At 37.7% G+C, this 27,194-nt stretch overlaps 4 protein-coding genes and 1 long non-coding RNA gene across 20 annotated transcripts in view; 4 read left to right on the top strand and 1 right to left on the bottom strand.

The window, feature by feature from the left end:
• Positions 1–2,599, top strand: part of LOC134812291 (notchless protein homolog 1-like) — a 70,533-nt gene extending 67,934 nt beyond the window's left edge. For both annotated transcript variants that reach the window (XM_063819666.1, XM_063819665.1), the window contains exons 9-10: positions 619–804; positions 2,191–2,599. In XM_063819666.1, the coding sequence (XP_063675736.1) occupies positions 619–804; positions 2,191–2,331 (327 nt within the window). In that variant the 3' untranslated portion in view covers positions 2,332–2,599. The remainder of the gene's footprint in view (positions 1–618; positions 805–2,190) is intronic.
• The window catches only part of LOC134812292 (transducin beta-like protein 2), a 29,897-nt gene extending 17,860 nt beyond the window's left edge, over positions 1–12,037 (top strand). Inside the window, 11 exon segments of the mRNA XM_063819667.1 lie at positions 4,993–5,095; positions 5,315–5,431; positions 6,286–6,486; positions 6,970–7,129; positions 8,497–8,593; positions 8,747–8,904; positions 10,294–10,390; positions 10,393–10,416; positions 10,713–10,895; positions 11,378–11,567; positions 11,914–12,037. Of these exon segments, the coding sequence (XP_063675737.1) occupies positions 5,019–5,095; positions 5,315–5,431; positions 6,286–6,486; positions 6,970–7,129; positions 8,497–8,593; positions 8,747–8,904; positions 10,294–10,390; positions 10,393–10,416; positions 10,713–10,895; positions 11,378–11,567; positions 11,914–11,944 (1,335 nt within the window). The 5' untranslated portion in view covers positions 4,993–5,018 and the 3' untranslated portion in view covers positions 11,945–12,037.
• LOC134812281 (uncharacterized) overlaps positions 1–27,194 on the top strand; it is a 112,713-nt gene that overhangs the window by 17,856 nt on the left and 67,663 nt on the right. The window lies entirely within an intron of this gene.
• On the top strand, positions 2,843–4,324 carry LOC134813168 (putative protein tag-278). The gene has a single exon (XM_063820856.1). The coding sequence runs from the start codon at positions 2,843–2,845 to the stop codon at positions 4,322–4,324; it is 1,482 nt and encodes a 493-aa protein (XP_063676926.1).
• Positions 15,355–27,052, bottom strand: LOC134812303 (uncharacterized). 2 transcript variants are annotated; one of them, XR_010159913.1, is made up of 4 exons: positions 26,926–27,052; positions 26,380–26,779; positions 16,087–16,956; positions 15,355–15,913 (listed from the first exon to the last, which is right to left on the bottom strand). It is a non-coding gene; the product is annotated as an uncharacterized LOC134812303 (long non-coding RNA). The 2 variants fall into 2 exon arrangements; XR_010159912.1 differs by having other exon boundaries at positions 26,638–26,779.

The following is a 27,194-nucleotide window of genomic DNA, read 5'->3' as shown; positions in this document are numbered from 1 at the left end:
ATGACTTGTAAGGTTGGGGCGGATGAGCACTTGTTGAGAAATTGCTCTAGAATGTTTTCCCCATCAGTTTCAGTCTGACATCTTTTTGGGGTGGTTCCTGGGACTGTGGCCAACACATTCCTGAGGAGAAATCTGTGTTACGAATTTATTTAACTATTCAAGATTCCAAGAATCATGTAAAGTACAGTGACGCGTTATTTTTTTCTATTAATAAAAAGAAGCTTGAAATTCATTAACAAAATGAAATTTTAACATGCAATAGTATTAACAATACCTAACTCATGAAATAACGCTAACGTTAAGACTCCCTGATCATACGTTTATTAAGAAATAAGAGAAGATTCTCATTTAATATTATTTGAAATATGATAACCAGCATATTTATAGTACTTTCTTGTTAATAACGTTATTAAAAGTAATATGTAGTATATAAGTCGCCAGTTACCATGGTATGTACTTTGACCATAATACTGTAGTCACAGTTCACCCTCGCTAAATTACAATCAACTCGGTGTACTCGTTACGGTTCACCACTGTCAATAGATATGTATAATTGACTTTCGTGCTGATATTACAGCAATAAATCCAACAATACCACTATATCCCACTTCATTACAGGTGATGTTCTCTCCAAACGGACGGAAAATAGCGTCAGCGAGTTTCGACAAGTCAGTTAAAGTGTGGGACGGAAAGAGCGGCAAGTTTGTTTCTACACTGCGAGGTCACGTGAGAGCAGTCTACCAGGTCAGCTGGAGTGCTGACGGGAAGCTGCTGGTGTCTGGGTCCTCTGATAGCACTGTTAAGGTAGGTCCTCTGATAGCACTGTTAAGGTAGGTCCTCTGATAGCACTGTTAAGGTAGGTGTCCTCTGATTGCACTGTTAAGGTAGGTCCTCTGATAGCACCGTTAAGGTAGGTCCTCTGATAGCACTGTTAAGGTAGGTCCTCTGATAGCACTGTTAAGGTAGGTCCTCTGATAGCACCGTTAAGGTAGGTCCTCTGATAGCACTGTTAAGGTAGGTCCTCTGATAGCACTGTTAAGGTAGGTCCTCTGATAGCACCGTTAAGGTAGGTCCTCTGATAGCACCGTTAAGGTAGGTCCTCTGATAGCACTGTTAAGGTAGGTGTCCTCTGATAGCACTGTTAAGGTAGGTCCTCTGGTAGCACTGTTAAGGTAGGTGTCCTCTGATAGCACTGTTAAGGTAGGTCCTCTGATAGCACTGTTAAGGTAGGTCCTCTGATAGCACCGTTAAGGTAGGTCCTCTGATAGCACCGTTAAGGTAGGTCCTCTGATAGCACTGTTAAGGTAGGTCCTCTGATAGCACTGTTAAGGTAGGTGTCCTTTGATAGCACTGTTAAGGTAGGTCCTCTGGTAGCACTGTTAAGGTAGGTCCTCTGATAGCACTGTTAAGGTAGGTCCTCTGATAGCACTGTTAAGGTAGGTCCTCACTCTTCTCATTTTACTTTTGTGATCCACTGATAGCAATTTCAAAGTGAGACCAGATAATAATTTGTATATTTTGATCATTGAGATTTTTTATTTTTACGTAGAGTGTACATGATCAATGATGAAATACATAATGATTCATGATACGTGTCTTAAGCGAGATAACCTAGATTAACTTAGAGCATTCTCCTGTCATTGGCTCACAGATCACTGCGCAGATTATTCTTAAATTATTATTCTTAAATTGGACTATATCGTCTAGTATGCTGTTAAAGGGTCAACTTGAGTATGTTATAAGAGTCGTCTGGCTACATTCCAACGTTATGTAAGTGGAGATAGTGTAATTTGGTTTAATTGGGGTATAATATTGGTATCATGAATCAACACTGATTACTTATCTGTGATGAACCACTCATTCATGAGTCATCAAATCATGATCCCCGTTCTTTATACCCAATTTTCAGCCTCACTGGTCTCCAAATCTAATCAAGACTATACCATGATACATTTTGATTTGTTTTTTAGATAACAAGATCTCATTAATCATTTGTTATTGCAATCTCTGTCTCATTATAAGATGCACCAAATTACTCCGTCATACATATTACAGGGTACATGATAATATTCACACACTGTTAAACCAGGATCGCGCGAACCTAACTCAATTAAAAGTTAAAACTTCTGATAAGTTTCAAGTTGCACCATAATATAATATATCAAATAAATGATATTATCTCCTCCTCAGATCTGGTGTATGAGGACGTTTTCCCTGCTACAAGACTTGCCCGGGCATGCTGACGAAGTTTACACAGTTGACTGGAGCCCCTGTGGCACTAAAGTCGTCAGTGGCGGCAAGGACAAAGTGCTAAAGATTTGGCGAGCTTAGAGGAATAGTGCTTAAATTATTAGGGAGCTAGGAGAAGAGTTAATGTCTAATGTTTATTATGTAACACGGAATGTGGGACTGTTAACGCTAAACATCACATTTTATCTTTCTGTAATTGCAGTTACAGGGTATTTGTGACCATTATTGACAGCCGGCCTGGGATATTTTTATGGAATCAGATTTATTGAGAGTTGAGACTTCCGTTTAACTTATTAAATTTCTTTTACTGTAATTTATTTGTTTTTACTTTTTAGTTTTTGAAAAATTAGCAAGCAAATTTTACTTGACTGAACTCCAAAATTTATGTTTAAAAACATTCAGTGAATTTAGAATCAATAACATCCAATTTATCATACAGTGCAGATCAACATTCAGCCGTAAGTTCCACAGAGCTTTTCACATATATTTCTTGTACACGTGATCTATAAATTGTTTTTATTAACAAGAATCTTTGGCGGATAAAATGTTTAATCTCACTGTTCTCGACAATTTCAGGACCTCCAATCACTAAATGGCAGTCCTGAAGCCCCCTTCTGCGTTCATGCTTCCTACTTCTACCTCCCCTAGAGTTATTACCATAAAACAACCACCATCCACTGGTTCTCAGACTCTATCACCTGATTTGAGAGACGTATGTTTACAAGCATCTGACAATTCCACCAGTAGCTCAGTTTCCCGCTTGGTGCAGTATATTTCTGATATCACATCTGGTGATACAAGTGATGAGACTCTACATGATGAGGTGGCTGATGTTCAGTTTCAGCCTCTTTGGGAGGCGCTGAACAACATGGGCTCTTTATATGTGGAGCAGACTGAGAGGGTTCAGAAACTCTCCGCAGCAGTTCACCGGACTGTCCCGGTTACCATGGAACATCAGAGAATTGTTCAGAATCTCGAGGCAGAGAAAACACGTTTTGGGGCACAGATTGAGGAGATGGCTGAGACGATTTCACTGTTGGAGAAAAGAATGGAATGTCAAGGAAGGGTGCTGGCTATCCAGGAGAAAACTCTCACAACTGACGGAACTTATCAGAAGATGCTGGAAGCTTGGCGAAACAAAGTTTTACAGATGTTGGTTGAAAAAGAAATGGTAAACATTGAGGAGAAGAGAGAGTGCTTCTCGTTGCAGTCCCAAGTTGATAAGTTGGAGAAATTGCGACAGAAGCACGAAGATGAAATAGAACTCTTGACAAACAAAAACTCCGACCTACGTGCTAATCTGAGGTTGAAGGACAAGCACATACAGCAGATCACAAACGAGTTGTCTGTCGCCAAACATTCCGAACTCAAGTACGATCAGCTTAACATCTTTATCAATAACACATGCAGTAACCTTACTGATAACATCTTCAACATGGGGGAGAACTTCGAGAAGTTTCTACCAAATCAGAATGTCATTTCAGAAAAGCTTTCTTGTTACGAGGAGCAAATAGAACGAGTATCAGATAAATTAACTGTGTTGCAGTCTCTGTACGCAGAAAAAGAGAAGTTTTATTCTGAAAAGCTGGAGCATCTTCTGATCGAACACACTCAGCCTTTTCTACCCGTCCCAAAATGCAGTGCTCCCTCGCAAACTGAGCTAGCTTGGGATGAGCATGAGAGGAACATCAGTTCATTGGAAGAAAAACTAAAGGAACAGGGACATAAAACAAGCAAGTTGCTCGTGGAGAAAGGTGTTGTGTCCTCCCACCTAGCTGAGACTGAAGCAGCGAAATGTGATCTAAAACACGAGTTAGATTATCTCAGAAACCAGGTAACAACCCTAACAAAGCGCCACAGTGAGGAGGTCACAGCACTACAAAAACGAGAGAGCAAAGCAGCAATCCGAGCAAAACACCTGGAGAGAGAAGTGGGAAAGAAGGAGGTGGAGTTGCAGGGTTTGGAGAGTGGGTTCAGAGAGAGGTGGGAGACGGAGGTGGAGAGGTTCAGGGAGACGGTTAGTAGTTTGGAGAATGAGAACCTAGATCTGAAGCAGGCTTTGAGGAAGGGATGAGTGGTGGACATTCTTCTTCTGCGTTTAGATCAAGAAATGTGCGAGTTGTTGATGCTTTTATAAAGTTATAATTTAGATTAAGGGATATAATGCGTTATAATGAGTACATATTGTTATGTTAAATGTTGAGGACCCAATCAGATCAGACTGTAAATATCAATGTACAGATTTACAGAACCTCTTTAAATATGATAAGCAGTATATGAGAGTATACTTAATTAATATAATAATGTAAATTATTTAACGTAATATCTATGCCATTATGATTTATGTAGATTTAGTTCGCAGTCCGTCAGAAAACTTTAAATTATAGAATATCTACTCAATAAATTATCAGCTGCATGACCCATAATTTTATAAATTTTATATATTTTCATCTTAAGTTATTTGACAAGGTTTTTTACCGGATTTTATTGTTATATAAAATATGAATGTTATGAATATTTTGAACTTTATTGCCAAAATTTCTTTTCTTGCCTTCGCTCATGTTCGGAAGGACTCTCCTTGGAATATTATGTCAATTAAATAATAAATATACGTATCATCTAAAGTACAATATGATTTGCAATTAATTCCTCCATATACCTTCATTTAAATATTATTTAATAAATTCATGACTATTCTTCTGCTAGATCGCCCATACACTACCTTTAATCCTTTCTTTTAAGTCAAGTCCTCGTTCTATCAACACAAAATGGAAGAAGTTGTCGGATCCCAGCAAGTTTTGATTTTTGGCATCATTTCCGCTTTTCTTGTATCAGTTGTCGTGAGGTAGTATATTATTTTGAACTCTGTAATTTCTATTTACTAATACTATTAATTTTGATTTGCATGGTTTGAAAAATGTCCTTTCTCCTCTGATTATTTTTGCGGGGGATAAAAATGTAAGAATTGCTTCTTTTCCTAGCACAACTTCATTACTTAGTTAATTAATTAATTAATTAGTTAATTAATTAGTTAATCACTCAAAAAATTATTATTTGTTCACAGTTTTGTGTACTGGTTGAAGTCTCAGAATGCTGGTGGCAGTGAAGAAAAGGAGTTCGAGGAGGATAACAAACCGGAATCTCAGAAAGTTGAAACAAAATCAACCAAAAAATCAGCACCGTAAGTTCCGATTTAATTTGTTATTATTCTCTTCCTGTCACAAACATTTGTACACGGCCAGCTGTGTAAGCAATCTAATAATAATTTAATTACTTACAACCAAGGTATAATACAGTTATAAGTATTTTCTAATTTCTTAAAAATATTACATAGTTATCATTAACTGTTGTAAGATGTACACTATTGTATAATACCTCTTAGTAGTAGTACGCTACCATCATAAATACCATAAAACCATACTTAGGATAAAGTTGATATTTAATATTTTGTCAGTTTGCCTCTAACATGCCAACAAATGTGCACCGCCTCCCAATACGAGGACAACAGCAGACAGTACACATAATATTACCTTTATTCTTATATACATGACGGTAGTGTTATCAGAGGTACACAGTTGCAATAAAGCTGTGATGTTTTGCATTACATAGCACATAATATTAACTATGATGTTAATTGTTAAACCACATGATTTATCGTTTGTCATCATATCCTGTTAATAAAACTACAATTGTCTGTAAAGATACTGCACCCTTATCACGCACTGACAATGACATAACCTACAATAGTCAATAAGCTGACGTATATGTGACACATTTCATGTAAGATTAATTCTTCTTCGTTTTAATTCAGGAATTTCATCCTTGACCACATGCTGGTGCTAGTTTCGGAGTTTTAAAACAGATTAGAAACTATCTTATCAATGACGATTGTTCTATGGAACCTTGTCAGATCACCGCTTAAAAAACAAATTTTGAAAAACATACACTCTGTAAAATAGCAGAAAGCAGATTTTTAGTGAAATCTGCTTGAACTCAGTTAAAACCGTTTTTAATAATGACCTCCCCTCTCCACAGAGCTAAAGCAGGACCTAAGAAAGGAGCGCGCCGAACAGCCCCCACCTCTCACCCCCTCTACATCAACATGTTACGAGGACACTCCGACACAATACACGATATGGACCTGGACCAAAGTGGCAAGTTGCTGGCTACAGCTAGTGGAGATGGAACTGTTAGAACCTGGTTTATCAAGGACATGGACAAGGGGAAGGATATCAAGTGAGTAGTTGGGCGGAGCTTGGTATCGTGCTTATTTTGGTTTTGTTGGATTCAAACTCATTAGTGTCCTGGGTTGCTGTGAATGATTACACATAGTCTTTAATTTATAAATCTGATAACACTGTATCCTATGTAATCCTATCAGTCATTTAAACTGGTCTCCATATTCTCAGGTAGCCATCAGCTAATAAGCACATCTTGACACGTGGTTGTATTTCAAAAACACCCAATTATCTGACTGATAACTCAAACTAACATATCACGTGATCACCAGGTACACCCGAACTAACATATCACGTGATCACCAGGTACACCCGAACTAACATACCACGTGACCACCAGGTACACCCGGAGTAAAATATCACGTGACCACCATGCCAGGTACACCCGGAGTAAAATATCACGTGACCACCAGGTACACCCGGAGTAAAATATCACGTGACCACCAGGTACACCCGTACTAACATATCACGTGACCACCAGGTACACCCGGATCCCGCTAGACAACATCCCAACCTCCGTGTCCATATCACCGGACGGTAAAGCAGTTGCCGTGTTGTTGCCTAGCGACAACTCGGTAGCGATATACAGACTCGGCAAGAAGGCGGGAGATGAAGCTACGTGTGTTCTTACTATCAGAAATGTAAGTTTGAAGTGTCTTATAAGACACTTTGTATAAATACAAAGTGTTCACCAAGTTTGAATAATATGAACAATTATTTAAAAACCGCAGTTTTGGATAGTTTATTCCAAAGTTTGAAATAGAGTTGAAATAACTCTTTAGTCTTTATTTATTTACTGTTGTAATGATTTGGAAACAAAGTCCTCATCTCAAGCGTTAGCCAATTTTTGATCATCTCATTACCACGTTCAAAAGACTTGTATATTTAAGGGGATGAGTACCCAACATCTTCTCAGTTGATTGGCTTCAAACAAAGAATCATCTACATGTTAGATACAGTCGTTCCGCACAATTTAACACATTTGTTGTCTTCGAGGCTAATGCAAGTGATTCAATTACCACAAAGCTATTTTGTAGCAGTTTTGCAGAAGTGCTAGGAGAAAAGTGGCAAACGAATTTGTACTTTTTATCTAATGAGTTTAATACTGTTTTATCTTAACACGACAAAAAAGTCACATAGTAACGATAAGTGCTTTATCTTTGGAACCACTCCAATACATAGCCAACATTCCCAACATTCTATACTTTTAACTCTATAGTTGCACATTGTGAGCACAGATTAACCTTTCTTTTTCTACTGTTCTAAAGAACACCACAGAGCAACACATATTTTAGTGTCGTACAAAGTGTGAAACAATGTATACTGTACAATAGGTTAAGTTGTAGGTATAAATGTTATCTGCTGATTCAAGTGCGGTTAAAACAGATTGTTCACATCAATAAACAACAGTTAATTGTAATTGTAAGATCTAATTTTCGCCGAAATTCGAAACTCTTCATGTAAACTAATTACAACACTACAAATCTATTACATTTATTGAGGACGTTACAGAAGAAATTAATTTGATGTAGTTTGAGGAGTCCTCACTTCTCCTCACGTCCAACATTGGCGTTTCTCTTGTCGCTACCTAATACTCTAATATGACCTCGGATTTGAGTTGTATAATATAGTAATACTGAACTCTCTGCTCTAACGTTAAAGACTAATGAGGCATGATATGATTAGATATAATCCCGCTTGTTAGTTAATAAGTCATCTAAGCAATAGCAAGTGCTCGCCACTTGTTTCATTTCATGGCGAAATCTCTAAGTTTGATGAGTTTATCAACATTTCTTGAGCTAAGTTAAGGTCAAACAATAATGAATTAAATAAATAACTCTCGACCTCTCCTTTTCTTAAAGTCTTAAACTCATTTAAGTCAAAACAAAAAATAAACATTTTATATTCATTTTTAGAAACATCAACGATAACTCTGACATATTATCCTATACCGTGGTTTTTAACATGAAACACGTGCCAAATTTTTACCTGATATCATTAATTTCAGATTAAAGGGGATTTGAAGGATGTGGCCATTTCACCAACAGGCCGATTTATAATGGTTAGCACTATTGCTACCACTGTTTACATCTACACTCTAAAAGGTGAAGAAAGAACGCAACAATATTTTAATATTTATCTTTCTCATTTAAGGTTGAGAATAAGACGGACTTTTCTTCCCCGCAAGTGATTTTTAACACTGTTCAAATTCCCGAGATTCCCCAAATTCCTTTCCTAACATATTGTTTCAAAAACAGGGGAACTTCTCCACGTTTTGGACACGGCCCAAATAAATAACGGACAAGTCTCAATATCACCTTGTAACGATATGGTGGCAGCGTCCGGATTCACGCCAGAGGTTCACTTGTGGGCCGTCCAGTTCGGGAAATCAGCTACCAGCAACGTGTTTCAGCAGGTATGTTTGCGCAACATCAACCGTAATGCTGATAACAACCTCGTCTTAATACCATAAGCACGCCCGCAAGCATTGACACCGAATCAATTTCACTGCATACCATCTCAGTTACACAGTCAACAATTCACCTGCAACAACGGCACGATGATATGTGACTGATAACAGTCTTAATTACAAAATTTTGAAATATCTAGCTAGCTGTAGCCATGGGCCTGTTTCCACTCTTACAACTCAGAATGTGCATTAACATGATAATTTCAACTTTACAATCCTTAAGGCAATTATAACCGTGCTCAGCGATGCTTGTTAAATAAGCTCCATTTTAATAGTTTTTTAATAGTTTCAACAATATCTAATATTGTGTGAGTTTTTTTACTTTGAATAGATAAAACTTATTATACGTATATATGTATATATTTTTGATAAACATTGGCTGGTACTTCGGGCCGGTCCCCAACAACTACAAAAAGTTTGTAAGGGGCAGATACCGGTGATCGGTTTTGGGGAATGATTTAATTTAACCTTTTTTGTGGTCACTCGGTGTTTTTATTACTTTTGTCAAAACGGAATTCCTAATGTGGCATAATGTCAAGTGAGGTTACCAATTACAATAATGGGTTTAATGAAATGTTCTTTTAGAGGAAAAGAACGCCTCTAGCATATACCAAATCTCATTGATATTTGTTCAGCGATTGCTTTCGACAAATTAGCTAATTTATGGGTGGCATGGCAGATTGTCGATTGATCAGCGCTGATTGCTCGTTAGTTCAAGAAGGAATTTTTTACACATTGGCGGTTTTTCATTTGTGGAACGCGCGATTTATTTTTTACAGACTTACATGGGGTGCGCGCCGCGTTCTTACCACGCGCGCGTACGTACGTCGCGTACGTAACTTATGTACGAAACGTACGTTAGCTGATTACTTCGCGTCGGTCGTTGCATGTAATTTAAATACATTAATACATGACCGGACTCCGGATCCTTTTATAAATTTCGTCAAGTCGTGTAATTTGTAATTAAATTACACTGGTTATTTGACTGATGGAAGTTGAACAGGGCAGACAGAACAAGTACGGTATATGGTATAGTAGTTGATGCATCCTATTTAAGGCATGTATTTAGAAGTCGGACGTACTAATTTACTAAAACTTACGAATGAAGGGTCCTCCATGAAAATCCTCTTCTCGTTTGCTGACCCCCTCACTCTCCGTCCAAAATCACAATTTAGTCCCAAGCTAATGATAAAAAACCTAAGTTTTTGCACGTCGATCATGTAAGCACGCCTTAAATAGGACGCATCGACTACCGTACGTATGATCCGTCACACAATATGATACTGATATCGGACCCTCATTTAAACTTTGATTAATATTCGGATGTATTTTCAGGTTCGTTCAGCTATGGATTTGTCGGGCCACAAGTCGGGAATATACTCCTTTAGCTTCAGCGGAGATACAAGGAGGGCGGTGACCGTGTCTAAAGACGGACGTGGCGTGTCTTCAATATTGACGGTTGGTACATTTCCCCGTGATGAGTATTTCTTAAACCGTTGGGGCGCATTTCGGATGTCCTCGGATTCTTAGACTTGTTCATTACGATTTTTCGCACATTTATCCGATAGTCTTTTTCGATATATTTGGCTGAATTCTCATATCACCAATTTAACTAAATTGCAGTATTGAAATGCTGTGACAAGAAGATAATAAACTACTTGCTCTATTGAAACGAATATATATTCGGTTACTGACCGACTTTTCGCTTAACATTCTAAAAGTTCTACAATATTAATACTCTTAATATTTACCAGTAAGCTGGCAATTAAAGGAGGATCCCAAATTGATTTGCTGTGGGACGGTCGCAGAAGATGGACCAGCCCGTGTAGCCATGGCTCAAGATGGCAAAATTGTTGCCATAGCAACCGATGTTAATATTAACGTGTATAATGCTGACACTGCGGAGCTCATGGATACCCTAGAGGCGGTGCATTCAGGTAGCTTATGTTTTGTTATTAGATACCGTTTAAATATTTCGCCTATAGGGAGGAGGGTTGGAAATGGTTGCACGGAGGGCCGGCCAAGGGAGGCTAAAATTGATAAAATCTTGCTTACGTAATATTTAACGATTCCTAATTTCTCATTCTTATTCACTAGACGGCTTGGTCAACATTACTTTTGGGACTAATAACTGCACGTGACCATAATGTAGACTGTAGAGTTATTAATTGATTTCACCCCGCCATTTAGGAAACCTGTAGTAGTCGAGTACATACTTTCAATTCTAAACCTAATCCACCAAATTCTAAACCTAATACACTGTCCGATTGTAAACAAAACCCAATTCCTTACTCCTTAGTACTCTATAGTAGGACTAAGGGGCATCCAGCACATGCTTGCCTTTGTCTAGATTCTACAATACTTTCCAAAATAAAACATTAGTCTCAACCACTAACTAAACTGTGACTAATTGCCGCAGATGCGATCAGGGCGATCTCCTTCTCAGACACAGGCAAGTTCCTGTATTCTAGTGGTAATGACAAGAGTGTCCGAGTGTGGCTGAACCGTGCGGGAATTGTACGTGATGTGGAGTATTGGACTGAGTCTCTCAAGGTTGCAACTAACTCTTCTCATAAAGAGAGATTGAAACAACAGATATCTGATGCCAGGTGGGGTTCGGAAATTATGCTAATACTGTAAAACTCGGAATTTTCAACCAAAAATCTCCCGAAACAAAAAATTCGCAAAATAGAACAAACTGGTCTAATAGTGAAGCAAAAATCTTGAAATTCAAAAGTTAATTAAAGTTGTTGAATTAATTCTGCTGTGAAACTGAGGGAGAAAAGAATACGTCTAAAAGTAAAAACCCTGCTATCAATATTCGAACCACGAATTTTGGTGAAATTTTTGATTTCGTCATTTTAAACAATACTTTCGATTTAAATCAATACAGGTAACCGTAAACCGGTAAAGCATTGAGAAAATAACTATAGTCTCATTTGAACGTTCTTTCAGGGCACATCTAAAAGAGCTGAGCGAGAAGTAGATGTAAAACTGTTTTCCTTGTTCTAAATTCTCACCGTGACAAAGTTCGACTAGCTGCTTCTGTGTTTATTTATTTGATAAACGGTGTAATTTTCTGTTTTTACGTTTGAAAAATTTACGTCAGATATAATTTTACGTCAATATTACTATAAATTAAATTGGGACTGGGGTCAGATTATTATTAAGATATTATCTTGAAGTTTAATTGAATTTATTGTACTGATCTTTACCTTGTTTAAACATAATATTAATAATGTCGCTTTATAACTTTCACTTGAGATAAAAGACTACCATAATTTGTTTATTCGAAATCGAAGGAAGCATTTTCCGTAAGAAGCCGTAGAGGGAAAGGGTTTGGAAATGCTAACGGTTTCTGTTCCTGTTCTCCGCTGCAGCATTACCCTTAAACTTTTAAAACATTTAACGTTTTACTGCTGCATACCTTAATCTTATAAATACTGGGCGGCGCTCAGTCTGTCATTCCGCCGAATCTATATCATGTATATAATAATATAATATTCGGGCCGAGTGAATTACGACCTTGTAGCTTGATCATTGTAGCGCGATGCGTTACTGTGCCGCGCCGCGCACTCAATGAGGCTTCTCACAGCGACACCTCTCTAGATCGGCGAGATGCACTGTGCCGAGCTGAGATGAATTGACATCGTCAATTAAGCTTGATCACTACTGGGCCGCTCCTTCACCTAACCATTTGCTTTCGCGCCACTTCGGGCGCGCTTGTTTCACAAGTACAGTACAGCTTTAGTTACACCTACATTCACAAGCATGCAAGCTCACCTGGTCCAATGAGCGGGAAACGGAGGACAAGGTCTGGTGACGTCATAGTCACGTGACCTCATAGGCTCATAATCACGTGACCTCAGACCCAATTAATGATCAATTAGGTTTGGGCATGGTCAGCCCCCTGTCACCCGATCTTGAGATGACGTACGACACCTCGTTTACGCAATCAATGTCTGAAAGGCTACACACGTTGCATATGAGGACAAAGGTGCGGGTAATTTTGGCACCACTGTAGAGTGGTGCCAAAATCTTTGGGTGGGTTCATGGCTAGAGCCCTTTTTACCGCCGTGAGGCGGGCGCGCGCTACTGCAAGCGCAAGGGCTCTGGATAGAGAAAGGCCGCTCCTTGCTCTATCCAGAGCCCTTGCGCTTGCAGTAGCGCCCGCCTTCTTGACTTGTAAAACAAGCGCGCCCGAAGTGGCGCGAAAGCACATGGTTAGGTGAAGGCCGCTCCGCACATCAAATAGTACTTATCGCAACTTCGGCGAGATGCACCACTGGGCCTCGCCTTGATTCACGATGTCAATCCTTCGCATCTCGCCGATCTGCTTGTTACTTGGGGACCTCAGGCTATTATGATCATAAACATAGAGATTCGGCGGAATGACAGGCTGAGCGTTAACGGGTGATACTCGTAAAATATTTGTTCCATATATCCAGGACCGTCGACGAGTCCAACTCGGCGCGCGTCCTGGTAGGTTGTAAGCCTACAAGCTAAGCGCGGCCCAGTAAATCTGCATGTGGTTGCGAGAAAATGCGCGGCGCGACCCAGCTCAGTAGTGCATCGCGTAACTGGGCCGCGCTCAGCCTGTCATTCCGCCGAATCTCTGTTTATGGACATGCAGATAGCCTGAGGTCCCCAGGTAAGGCTACACTCTTAATATAAAAGCTTTGAAACCGGTTTATTGAATTTGACCAAAACCCATAATCATGGGTAGAGTGGACCGCTGCCAGTGTCTCTTTTCCAAACTGAAACAAAAGGAAATGATATTAATTTGACCCACCGCGAGCTGATTACTCGTGAGGTCGAAATGGGCGCTGGGTGCGATATTTCTGAAATTTTGCCTGTTGGTTCGGTGGATGATTTTAGCCACAGCGCCTTAAAATTAGCAAGATCGCAGCTAATCACACAAAGTTACAGCTAATTTAGTGATGTAAACACTCGTCGCAATATACTGGAATTGAATCGAGCGCTTACTGCGCGTTGTTATGGTTACTAAGCGTGTGGTCATTGTGAATTGAGCGCGCATAGCGTTGATGATCGAAAATGCTTGCTTATTTGTTATGTGAACTCGGCGTGTTGTAAATTTATCTACACAATTGTCACATAGACAAACTATCAGTATTATTGATTGTATTCACAGTATAGTAAATGCAACGTATGTCAAGGCTATAATGTTCATAAACAGGACTGTAATTTTCATAAACCGAATAGAGATTTGTCAGAATTACAGGCTGATTGCCGCTCAGTAAATGTAATATAAAGCCCCCGGCAGTTGAAACCAACTTGAATCGATGCATTTTCGGACACTGATTCAGAGTCACCTTTTAAGACACAGGGTTAAAATGCTTGCCTGAGAAAAAAAACCAGTCTAGCTACAGCTTGTTCTACAGTGTACAGTTAAACCGCAGTTATTCTTATGAATATGTTTATGAACAGTGGCCAAAATTATCTGCTTTTGGGGCTCGGGCGAAAATTCCATTCATTAGTGTTAGCCAAATAGAAGAAAAAGAACAGTTTAATGGGAAGAATTCATTAGTTACTAAATTCAAATTTATCAATTAAACAATTTAGATTTACTCTCACATAATATATCGTATCACTACTGACAGTAGATCTAATTTCTCGTTCGATCTGATTTACATCTTGGTGACAGTAAAGGCCCAAACTTTGACCAGAATTGCATGTAAACCTGCCTTCTTTGAGTTTGTGAGAAAGTACGATGGAATTCACCCCAGCGCTCCTTATCAATTTTAAAGTGTCGGACACTCCACAAATTAGATATTGCGCACACAATCCGGTGAACGCTCTTTTTAGCCTGTACACTACTGTGTACCCCGGTTAACAGCAACAAATTTCAAACTATCCATTTTAATATTTAGTACCCTTCACTTGTATTTAATTTGTCTAAGTGAAAACAGGGTATATATGAGGAATGAGGGTGAACTTGAGTAATCAGTACATGAACATTATTGGTGTAGTACATTAGGCCCATGCCCCATATTGACGGGTTTTTTCTAGTTTTTTCTAATTTAATATTCTAGTTATTACTTATTCAAATTGTTCAATTATAATGTAAATGAAAGTTGCAGCTTTCAATATGAGAATACCAGTTTTGGTCCCGGTCATATCCCGGTAAAATCCCGGTCATCCCGAAAAAATTGTATTGTTGGTCCCGGTCCTGGTCCCGGTCCCGGTAAGATAGAAATCCCAGAAATTATTGGTCCCGGTCCCGGTCACGGTAAATTGATAATCTCACTCCCGGTCCCGGTCCCGGTCAAGTCACATTTTGTATCCCGGTCCCGGTCCCGGTCAGGCCTAAAATCATGTCCCGGTCACCTCCTGATCTGAAGTTTGATGACTAGAAAACAGTGAATACAATTAATGTTTATTAATATTATTATCGAACTTCATATTATATTGTTTATCCTAAGTAAAGATCTGATAACTCTACAACAGGGATCGGTTAAACTATAAATGGAAACAATTTAAATACTGAAACATAAACTAGTGTTAACATATCTATAATACGTTAACTTAAAACTTAATTACATCAACTTGCAAGATTTAAAAAATTTTCCCTATAAAATACAGAGGCAATATCAAATATGGCACAGTTCAGTCAAATGAAAAAATCTGTTTGTTGATGGCACTGAAGAATATTTTGAAAAAAGCTACGATGAAAGTTGAAGGAACAGTTAAAGGAACACTATACCAATTTCAGAATGTAAATTTTCGTGTTTAAATATCATACTTTATAAGGTATAAAGTTTCGTATTATTAATCAAAAGTTGGTGTAATATCACACGTAACACGTTTTAGATATTAAACAGAAGAAAGTTTTTTGTCCTAGATCAAGAGCTGCTCATTTCTCACAAGCAGTGTGGTCGGGGTTCTGTTCTTCGATTCTTGCTGCCTTTGTCTTTCGCACGCAAGTAGGAGTACCCTGAGGATTAGAGGCAATAATAATGATAACGCTTTATTTGTATACCGCTTAGGCCGTATAATCAACCATGAATTATTAAAATTTTATAGTTCTACAATTGGAACCTGCGACTTGTTTTGCAGTGAATCACAATCCAGACGAAATGTGTAATTTTAAAAAGTATAGGTACACACCTGTCCGTAGTTTCTCGTACATCACGCGTGACGTCCGGCTAGAAGGAGTTTCTCCCAGGTCTGCTGTCTAGGAAGAGAGAATGGGAGATGAGAGCTGTTTGAGCTTTATGACTTCACTTAACAGCCAGAGGTGCCATAAGCTAACTCGTCGTAAATTGCGAGCTCTGGCAGGTATCCTCGGGTGATTGTCAGATGAGATGGTGGTCCAAAAGAAACTGCTGGGAGCCTGACAGAAAACCGTATTGCAAGCCCCGAAACGGTGTCAGGTTTGTGACTGAAGATTCTGATCAAGCTCAGGGTTGAGTCTACACAGTGTCGCCACTTGCCGATGCCAGTTGATGCGACAGGACACTGATTTAAGTGGGAAGTTGTGTCTAAGAAACAGCGTGTGGTTCGGGTGCCGGTTGAACGCATGTAATAGGGAGGGTATATCCGTATTTCGCTGCTAGGAGGTGGTCCGCAGATTGCGTGAAGATGCCTACTTTTAAACCTATCAATAAGTTCAATAGGTAGGTGCTAGTGATGCAGTCCTTGACCCGGAAGCTAAGGCTTCCCCGTTTCTCGCTCATTTGTGCTCCGATGTTCTTGTGACCTCTGCAGGGGTCAAGTGCAGGATGAGGGACATGGCCGACCAGGAGAAGGTTGTTTTTGAGAGGTATTTTTATACAGTTTAACTGTATCATTACCCTTGGAAATCTCTCGACCCAAACGATGCCAAATTCTGCCTCCGAGCACAAGTACTTTGTAGGGGGTCAGCGAGTCATTTCATGTCTATTGTTCAATGTCGTTGAGTACAGGGGAAGTTAGCTGCTGTCTACTGCCGTTATTCTCCAATTCTTAGAGTTCGTCTTTCGCACGTGAGTAAGTTTCCTGGGGAAAATAAATAGTCAACCAAAAATTATTAATAATAAACATAGATGGACTTCCCACAATTATAACCAGTTAATCTGACACCTGCTAGCTGGCGTAAATTTAAAATTTAACACGCAGTGCGCGCGCCGCGCGCTAAAATATCTCAAATTTGAAAACTGATGTGGTTCTTATTACCGAAAATCGAATTCGCGCCAGCCGCCATCAGAAGATGCAGTAGATGAATTCATAAATTTGGAACATGGGCACATCACAGTATTGGCCGTATTTGAGTGCTGGGAAGGCTCAGTTCGGATTTCTAAGATGGATATAGCCGTAAGCTAGGCCTAGGAACCATAAAAAGTCGTATAAAACTACCCATGGAATGACCAGAAATGAACGAAAATGAACATTCTTCTCAAATTGCTCAGAATGGTTTAAAATGGGTCGGAAAGTGTTTATATTAGTCCTAGGACCACTCAAACCAAGTTTGAGAATCATTGCATGTCTAGAACCGATGTTACCAATGTTCCAAAATGTCCCAATTTTGGCACAATAATCCTCCTGAGGATCCAGATTTTTGGAACATGGGCACATCGAAGCATTGGCTGTATTTAAGTGCTGGGAAGCCTCAATTCGGTTTTCTAAGATGGATGTAGGTAAAAACTAGGCCTAAGAGCCATCAAAACTCAAATAACATTACCCAGGTTCATGGAATGTATGGAAAATGAACAAAAATGAAAATAGTAGTTGAGATGGTGGAAACATTTGATACAATTTTGGAAACATGCTTTTACAGCCGTATTTATGCTTGTACTGACTTGGACACGTTCATAAAAAGGTGGCACTAGAGATTGATTTTTCACTGCCAAAATTGTGTGAAGCATTTTAAAATACTTGTATCTCAAGGAGTATGCTATGAAAGTTAACCAAATTTTAATGTGGTCCAAAAAGATTCAAATGTCACATAATAAAGTCATTCATCTCTTTATATCTGTTAATTGTGCAGATATGAGCCAGAAATCACAAAATATTCATTTCTTGCACCTCTAATGATGAATTTACATTCTGTGAGTGTGTCCTGCTTCTCAATGTGATTATTGAACCTTTTTGAGATAGCTGAGTGTTAAAAGTGCAAAGAATCACCGGTTAAATGTGGAGTTACGATGCAATTATCACATACAGGGTTAATTCTGACTAAGTATTTTAGAATGATGAATGTGATATGAATATCAACGGAATGATTGTAACAATGAACTCTATCAATCACAATTATATCATGCTAACTAATATTTAGAGAATTTAGATGGTTAAAAGTGCCATAATGAGTCAAAAATCACATAAATGAGCATGTATTGAAATGATGCTGTATCAGGGGAATGTACACTGTCCATTTGAACACTGTCCATTAGTACTCCGATGAAAAAGCGATGAATGTCGATTTGCCGTGATTCTAGCTTTGTGTGTTATTGTGTGATTTCAATGCACGGCAATGAAGGGACTCAGGTACCACGATCTGGCAGACAAACATGTCTGAACAGACATAGCGAGTCAGATCTGGTTCAGGAAATTTTATCGTTAAAGAGATATTCATATTTCATATGAATCAATACTCAGGTTTCTAATTTTGGACTCGCCCGGGGTTTGATTATGATACTTTGAGGAATGACATTTGATTTATAAGTTGATTTCAAATCCCCTATGGGTACCAGAAATACTGGTTTCACAACAACAACATCACTTTTTGGCTCTATATCAGGTTGGTATTCATAGTAAATCTGCAGTAATTTGTTGTGACACTGCACTTGTTTATGGTCATGGAGAAGTTCGTTATTAGAGTAATAGTGGAATCAATAATCACAAAACACTGATTTTAAACTGATTAAACTAGGCAAGTACTTTTACTACTCAAGCCATGATAATTTTGTCTCCATACTGTGACAAATGAATCAATCAGTTACGTATAATACTTAATTGAATTTTTGAAATGTGATTATCGATTCATTACCTTTCTTTTCAAAATGTCATTACAACTTGAACATTACATATGATTCAATTGTCATACTTTAAAGAAAATTACATAGTTGGTAGCCAGATTTGTGTGATTTTTGAATCATTTAACCACCCAGATCAAAAATTATCGCTCAAAGGCCTTCAATATGGTATAAGCTTAGACATGGATTCAAAAATCACATAATAAGAACCATAGAATGAATATATGTTGTCATATTGTGCACTTAATTTAAGGCTTACTATAGTGAGACTTAATAGCGCACCAATAACGAAAATGTGATTTTTGAATCATATTAACTGGTTTTAATACTATTTAATACTATTTTGTACCCTAAAAAATGATAGAAAGCCAATAAAAACGTAAGATGATTCAATAATCACTGCTCAAAATAGGCTCATTTCCAATGTTTAAGTTGTGATTTTTGAATCATTTTGGCACCAATAACAATTTCAGATAAGACATTTTATTCCTTACATGCATTATAGTCACCATATCAATTTTGGCGTCTTTGTGAATAGTACTTTTCAGATTATCTAGTGTTGATTCATCTTGCATTTCTAATTGTGTGATTTTTGAATCATTGGCACACAAATAACGATAACTCCTGTGATATAAGCACTACAGACTCCGTGATTTCAGGATCATGAAATTTAATCGAATTTCTAAAGGTATAGATAGATATATCAACCAACAAAGAGCAATGACCATTTTTAAAACTCATTTAAAAAAAATCAATCTCTAGTGCCACCTTTTTTTTGAACGTGTCCACTTGGAATCTATCTGGTATGGTAGAAGGACACATGTACTAACATTTCCAGCCACTGGTGCAAAATACTCCCCTGGTTCATGGAATGAATGAAATGAACACAAAATGAACATTTTCCTAGAATCCCCTGAATTGGGCTAAAACCAATTGGAATCGGTCGGTATTGATACCAGGAGTGTCCCTGAGAAGTTTGGTGTGCCTAGCATGTTCAGAAAGGGCTCTGGGGCAATGTTTCTATTTTGGTTTCAAAGTAGTTGAGATGGTGGAAACAATTGACACAAATTTAGAAACATGCTTTTTAGCGGTAATTATGCCTGGACTGGCATGGAATCGATATGGTATGGTAGAGGGGCATATTGTTTACTAACATGTTCAGCAACTCAGAAGTTTTTTTCTTTGAAATGTAATACTCCACCGAAGGGATAGGGTGCGTCAAGAATCATCCAGTTTCACATCGAAACCACTATTTTCACACATCAAATTGTGACATTTTTTGTTCAACTTTAAAAAAACCTTTTTAGTGCAAAATGATCCCCTGGTTCATGAAATGAACAAAAATGAACTTTACCCTAAAATCGCCTAAACTGAGTTGAAGGCGATCAGAATCGATTGGTATCGATACCAGGAGTGTCCTTGAAAAGTTTGGTGGCCCTATCTGAAGGCTTTGTGGGCAATGTTCCATTTTGGTTTCAGAGAAGTTGGGATTCTGGAACAGAATTGAGACAAATTTGGAACAGGCTTTTTGGGCAGTAATTATGCCTTGGCTGACTTAAAATCGATCTGGTATGGTGGAGGGGTATATTAACTACATTTTTGGGTGTTTTCAAATTAAAGATTTCAAAGCCAGATTTTCGGCTTAAGTTGGCTGGGACATGCCCAAATTGTATATGCTTTGATCGTGATCGGGTTTTCAAAAATAAACGATTTGAAATAAATTTTCGTGCACATACAGAATGAATGGTTAATAATTTAATATATATGTAGACCAAGCTCTGTGCACGGGATGCTTCCTGGAAGAATCCAGTTCTTTTAGCGGGGCACCCTACCTAAAGCCAAATTGAGATATAATAATCATATTCCTAGAGAAATAATCAGAAATCGAATACCAATCAAATAATATGATATATATGAGTAGTAACCATATTTACTATGCAAAATGCCCCAACCACATAGTGTAAATTTATATAGAATTCAAATTCCATATCATCATTAAACCTCAATACCTAGTCAATATAATAGCCCAAGCAAAATTAAATAACTTCTTATATACCTTACTGTCATACTACAAATTAATTAAACATTTGAAATCTGTTGACCAGAGAATAAATTTCTAAGCCTAATGCAAGTGAAATAATTTAGATGCAATAATGAATGCCTAATGTGAGTATCATTTGTCAATGTCCTTGTAAAAAAGTCTGTACAAGAGATATGAGTAACTAATATAGAAGAAAAAACAGGAAGTTGTCGTCTGTTGTAAAATAAATAAAATATCTAGAATATAAATTAGAATATAAAATAACATTCAGTCAATGTGTCGTCAATAAACTGTACAATTATCAAATGTTAAAACTGGGTGATACAGTCACCAAAAAAAATACTAAGTATGATAAGTTAATAAATTAAATGTGGTCTATAAAACTACCACTAAGTATAATAGGTCAATAAATTAAAAGTGGTTTATAAAACTACCACTGTGGGAACCCCTTCTCCAGTTAAAACATGTCAGTCATGTGCAAAATCAATCAGAATGGTAAGGTGGTAAAAAAGGGAATATCTTTTCGATACATCAATTATATATGCCTCAGATTTAAAAGAATTAGAAGTTACTTAGTTATCGGCGACTATGATTGCAGTGTAAAATTTGTCATATGAATTGTCGACGGTATAATTAGGGTCTGTTGTTATAGATGATAGTAGCTGTTTCTTATACGAATCACTAAAGCTTTTAACATCGGGCAGATTTCGTAGATCTGTTGGAACATTATTCCAACATTTTGCCCCCAAGTATTGAAAGTTTTTATGTGATGTTGATCTATTGACATAAAGGTTGCAGCTTTCGCCGCTCCTACTACCTCCTGATATGTAACTAAATTTGTTCATAAAGTTTGTAGGACAATTGTCATGGATGATTCTAAACATATAATTTGACAGATGGAGTTGTCGTCTAAGATGGAGTGGTAACCATTTCATGTCTCTATAAACATTAAGGCTGCTCTCTGTTTTTGGAACGTTGAGAGCTATTTTGGCTACCTTTTTGTACAGAGTGTCAAGTTCAGCAAGTTTTGTCTTGCCAGCTCTACAATAGATCGTGTCTAAATAATCGAATTGTGGCAACATGAGTGCATTGGCAAACATTTTCCTATATTTAATGGGTAGCAGTGCTTTACTTCTATACATGGCACCAATTCTCTTCATGACCTTCCTAATAATATAATCTACATGGCTTTTGAAGTTTAATTTACTATCTAGAATGAGGCCAAGATATTTTGTCTCTTTGCACTCCTTGATTGTGAAAGTTACCTCATTACAATCAATGGTTATTTCATCATGTTGGTCAACAGAATCAAACAATAGGAATTCAGTCTTCTTTTCATTGAGTGATAATTTATTAACACTGAGCCATTTAAAGATTGTCATAAGTTCTATTTTCATGTTTATAAATGTGCTTCTGCAGGTTTGATCAAAGAATAGTGCACCATCATCTGCAAATAGAAAGGGCTTAGATAGGTTACAGGCATAAATGATGTCATTTATGAAGATACTAAATAATATAGGCCCAATGATGCTTCCTTGTGGTACACCACTCAGAACTTCTAAAAATGAGCTTAGATTGCCATTGATCCTAGTGCATTGATATCTACAAGATAAGAAGTTCTTAAACCAGGTTAAAGCAATGCCACCAATTCCATAATATGCCAATTTTTGAAGCAATATTTCATGATTCACTGTGTCAAAGGCCTTCTTAAGATCAAGAAAGATGATTCCTGGTTTATAAGACTTAGATTTACTCATATATATTTCGTCCATCAGATCGTACATCAGATAAGTTGTGGAGTGATTTTTCCGAAAGCCATATTGATGCCGGATGAAAAGTTTGTTCTCTTCCATGTAATCAGTGAGTTGCTTGCCGACAAAGTATTCTATAAGTTTTCCTACAAGTGGAAGGATGGATATTGGCCTGTAATTATTAGGATCATCTTTCATTCCTGCCTTATGGATGGGAGTTACTCTAGCTTTTTTACAAAGGGTTGGTACAACACCTGTATTAAGGCTCAGATTGACAATGTGGGTCAGTGGCTCAACTATGTGTGGTACAGCTTGCTTAAGTAAAAATAGAGGCACATTGTCATATGAGGCCTTGTCATTCTTGAGCGTTTCGACATACATTAGGATATCAGTTTCATTTATTTCTTGGAATCTATCAAATGAGATATTAGAAGTTCTAGGAGGTAAAAAATCAGTAAAACTAACTCTTTCAATATTGGGGGCCTGATTTTGTAATCTTGATCCAACATTTGCAAAATGAAAGTTAAATAGCTCAGGATCATTCTCATTGATAGTTTGACAATTAGTTGTACCAGGGGTCATATTTGATGCCAGTTTGATAGTTTTCCATATCCCTTTAAGATCATTCTTGGCACTTTTAACTTGTAGATCATCGATTACATTAGCCTTTTTGCAGGTTTTAGCTAATTTATTTCTAATATTTCTCTGAATCTTGTAGCAATCCCAGGCCTCATTACACTTTATACATTTGCTACATGTACCACATTTATTGCAATTTCCATTGTCTCTCTTATCCTTCTTTTTACGGAATTTCTTTAGAAGAAAATGTGTATGATTAATGGCATATAAAAGTTCAGTAGAAGGTTTATGTATGAACTTTTCATGCCTTTCTATGGTCTTGCAAGGGAAGAAGGTTGCATATGCCTGTTCAATATGATGACAAAGGCCAGCTGTGATAGCTTCAACATCTGTACTTTCCAATAGTGGACTGTAATCAGAACAGGTGTCTAGATAGTCTAAGAATTGTTTAACATTACGTTTACAATGATTTCTAATTTCAACCTTCTCAAATTTAGGAGCTATAGGTACTTTACAATCTATCTCACACATAATAGCTTGATGATCTCCAATACGTTCATCAAGAACAGAAGATTGGACAAAATCTGCATAACAGTTAGTGAATATTACATCAATAGTAGTCTGGGTAACATTGTCTCCACGTTTAGCAACTCTAGTTATCCCTTGAATGGTTTGAACTAGATTGTAACATCTCAAGGTCATATCTAATTTTTTGTACTGGGTGGATGAGATATTATTCTGGTCAATGTTTATATCCCCAATCCAGATAACCTTTTTCCCATTCAATTTTTTCATGCAAAAATGAATGTATTCAATAAAGTTATCAACACTGCAATAATTTCCAGAGCGATAGAAGCAGCAAACATTGATCTTGCTATTCTTAAGCTTCACCCATAATGCTTCAATGTTATCAAGCTTACTATCCATAACTAATTCTGTGTAAGCTAGTTTTTTGTTTATCATTAAGCCACAACCACCCCTAGAACTGTTTGGCCTGTCGCATCGCATAAGGTTGAAGGAGGAAGGAATATTTATGGTGTCTGTGTCAATAGTATCATTAAGATTCATCTCATTTAGGGAAAGTATGTCTAATTTATGATCTCTAATAAGTTGGGAAAGTTCATTACTTTTAGCTAAATTGAGAAGCCCTCCTTGAATGTTACAATGACCAATGCAGAGGTTGTGAAACCTATCAGCTGCATTATTAAAATTTGTCATCTTGTGAATCTTATTAATTCACAATGGAATGAATAAAAGTTGTAAAGTTGTGTTTAAACTAAAAAACAGAATAAAAGCAGGTTGTATTTGTCTGGATGTCGTACTGTAAAAATAAAACTGATGGTAGGAGTGTTATGTCAGTATTCAGCAGTATTCTAATGGTGTGCATGATACTTCAAGTGCCTTGCTAATTTAACTATGCCATAATCATTGAGATGGACATTATCCTCTCCATAACTACTAAAAAATGACGATTTTCTAAAGCCTTTCTTATCACTAAACAAGAAACGATTTGTCTCGGTTGAGAGCAGTTTTACATAGGTGTATTTTCTTTGCAGATTTGATATACACTCATTGATATCAGTTATAACCTTGTTTCTGGAGAAACTCTCCCGAGGTAATAAGTTAACAATTTTAATATCAGCTCCAGGTGCCCACTTGTGAAGGAAAAGTACAAGTTTTTCAATACAATTGTTTGTAAAGTCAAGAGCTCTAGCATCACCAGAAAAACTATCAGGGCACAGAAGTTTAGTCCTCATGTTGCGAGGGCTGTTCAGGATAGAGTCCACGTCATTTGTACCACACATAAGTACAATGCTTTTCACATTATTGGTATTAAGAGTGTCTTTTCTTACATCTGATTGAAACCGTTCATTGATTGCATTGGCTGTGGCACCAGGGTAGCTGAATACATGTGCCTCATGATGTTTGGACGATAGCTTTTCTCCCTCTAATTTGGAGAACATACTAGAGCTAATGTAGACACACAAAGATTTACCAGAATGTTCTATTGATCTAGTCTTAGGGGCCGAGGGTTCAGTGTTCTTAACTTGACTGGAAACATCAGACAGAGTAGATAAGGTTGCGCTGCCATCAATTAGGCGCAGAGTAATGCTTATTCTCATGGTTTCAGACTTGTCCTGGATGAGGCTGTGTTCAAAGCTGGTCTGGGATTGTCTGGTCATATTCATTATGTCACCATGGGAGAGGGTGAGGTCAGCAATATGAGCTCTAAGTTTGGATCTGAAGCTTAGGACTCTAGTAGCCCCTAAAGAGATGGTGGAGATCATGGAGCCTGGTGAAATTGACCTCTCGTCATCCGAGTGAAAGGGAATTCCTTGCTGACCATTTCTATACTTGGTAATCATAGCACTATTGAATTTCAATTTTGGGAACTGTGAGCGTAAGCGTTCTAAAATAGACTTTAGGTATGGATTGTCTGCTACTGGCCTTGTGTTATGAAAGCCTCCATTGTAAGCGTAGGGAAAGTCCCCGTAATATGCAACTGCCCTATTCTCAAACTTATGAGTATAGTGGGTTTCTATATCTAACTTGGCAGTGTCAACAAACTGAAAAACTCCTCGACTCAAATCTTGGTATGGATTGATAGAGTTGGTCACATCATTGTCACCATTTACAGAGTGTTTGGGATTTTCCAAATTGATAATTTCTGCTGAATGTTCACTGTCTTCTGCTAATTTGGATAGCTCTTGGGTTAACTCAGAAACAAGATGCGAGGATGACCTATTACTGAGGGGAACATTGATAGACTGTTCACAGTGATCAGGTACCTGGGGCAACACAGGGATAAGTGAACCATCGCTGAGGGGAACTTTGAGTGCACTGTCACTTTCTGATAATTGTTTATAGAGAAAAGAAATTTGCCGACGAAGACTATCATTCTCTCTTAATAGAGTTAAACAATTTGAACATTTATCAGTAGGACAAGAGCCGTTGCTGGGGAATTTAACAGAATTCCCTCGATATCTCAGATTGTAATGTCTTGAGCCAACTGGTATTCTAGACATAGTTTATCACAAAAAGATGCTACTGTTCGAAATTTAGTTAATGATTACAGTACCTTTGTAGCACTCCGGAGGATAAGGATAAGTGATGTCTGATAATCTTTAGGTGATAGATGGGAGTAAACTGCTTTAAAAACCGATGTCTGATAGTCCTTAGGATGTCTTTAAGATAACTTTATCGTGCAACAACCATTTACATTGACATACAACCTGTAATGGTCGTTACATTTACCGAGGCATTAGTTCCCACTGGGGGTCCTCAATAAATGTAATAGATTTGTAGTGTTGTAATTAGTTTAAAACTAAAAATTTACCTTTCGCTTTCGCATATGATGGACTTTTTCCCGAAAAAGGTGGGTATTTTATCCTTGTAGTTTTCCAGAGAAGGACGTAGTCTTTTCCACATCTCTGTCATCAGAGAAGTCCTCTCGATTAAACGGTCCCTGTTTGGCACTCCTGAGATAATTGACTGTCTTATACACAATGGTCTTACCGTTTACAACATTTGCAGTAATATTTATTACCGAATTTAATTAGAATTTAACCCATACATTTTAAACACATGAACTGCTGTATCAGTAACCATCAAAATAGAGACAAACCTATGAATTTGATGTTTATCTTGTTAAGTGGGAGGTTAACCTCTTCTTGACACAAAATACCCAGTCGTCTCCTGAGATCTCCGACATGACAGAGGAAGCTACTGTCGAGTTCGATATTACAGCTAACCTAAGATAGTCAAACTGAGTGGGATCAATTTTAAGCATTACAAATCGACAGTTATCAAGCAAATGTGATGAAAGAGCCATTATTGAAATGTAAGGCAGATCTAGAGCTAGGAATGTGTTTCGGACATCAAAGAATAAGTATC

This window comes from Bolinopsis microptera, chromosome 3 (assembly GCF_026151205.1).
Source record: "Bolinopsis microptera isolate Bmic1 chromosome 3, MBARI_Bmic_1.0, whole genome shotgun sequence".
Lineage (NCBI taxonomy): Eukaryota > Metazoa > Ctenophora > Tentaculata > Lobata > Bolinopsidae > Bolinopsis > Bolinopsis microptera.
This window is presented reverse-complemented; position numbering and strand designations above follow the sequence as displayed.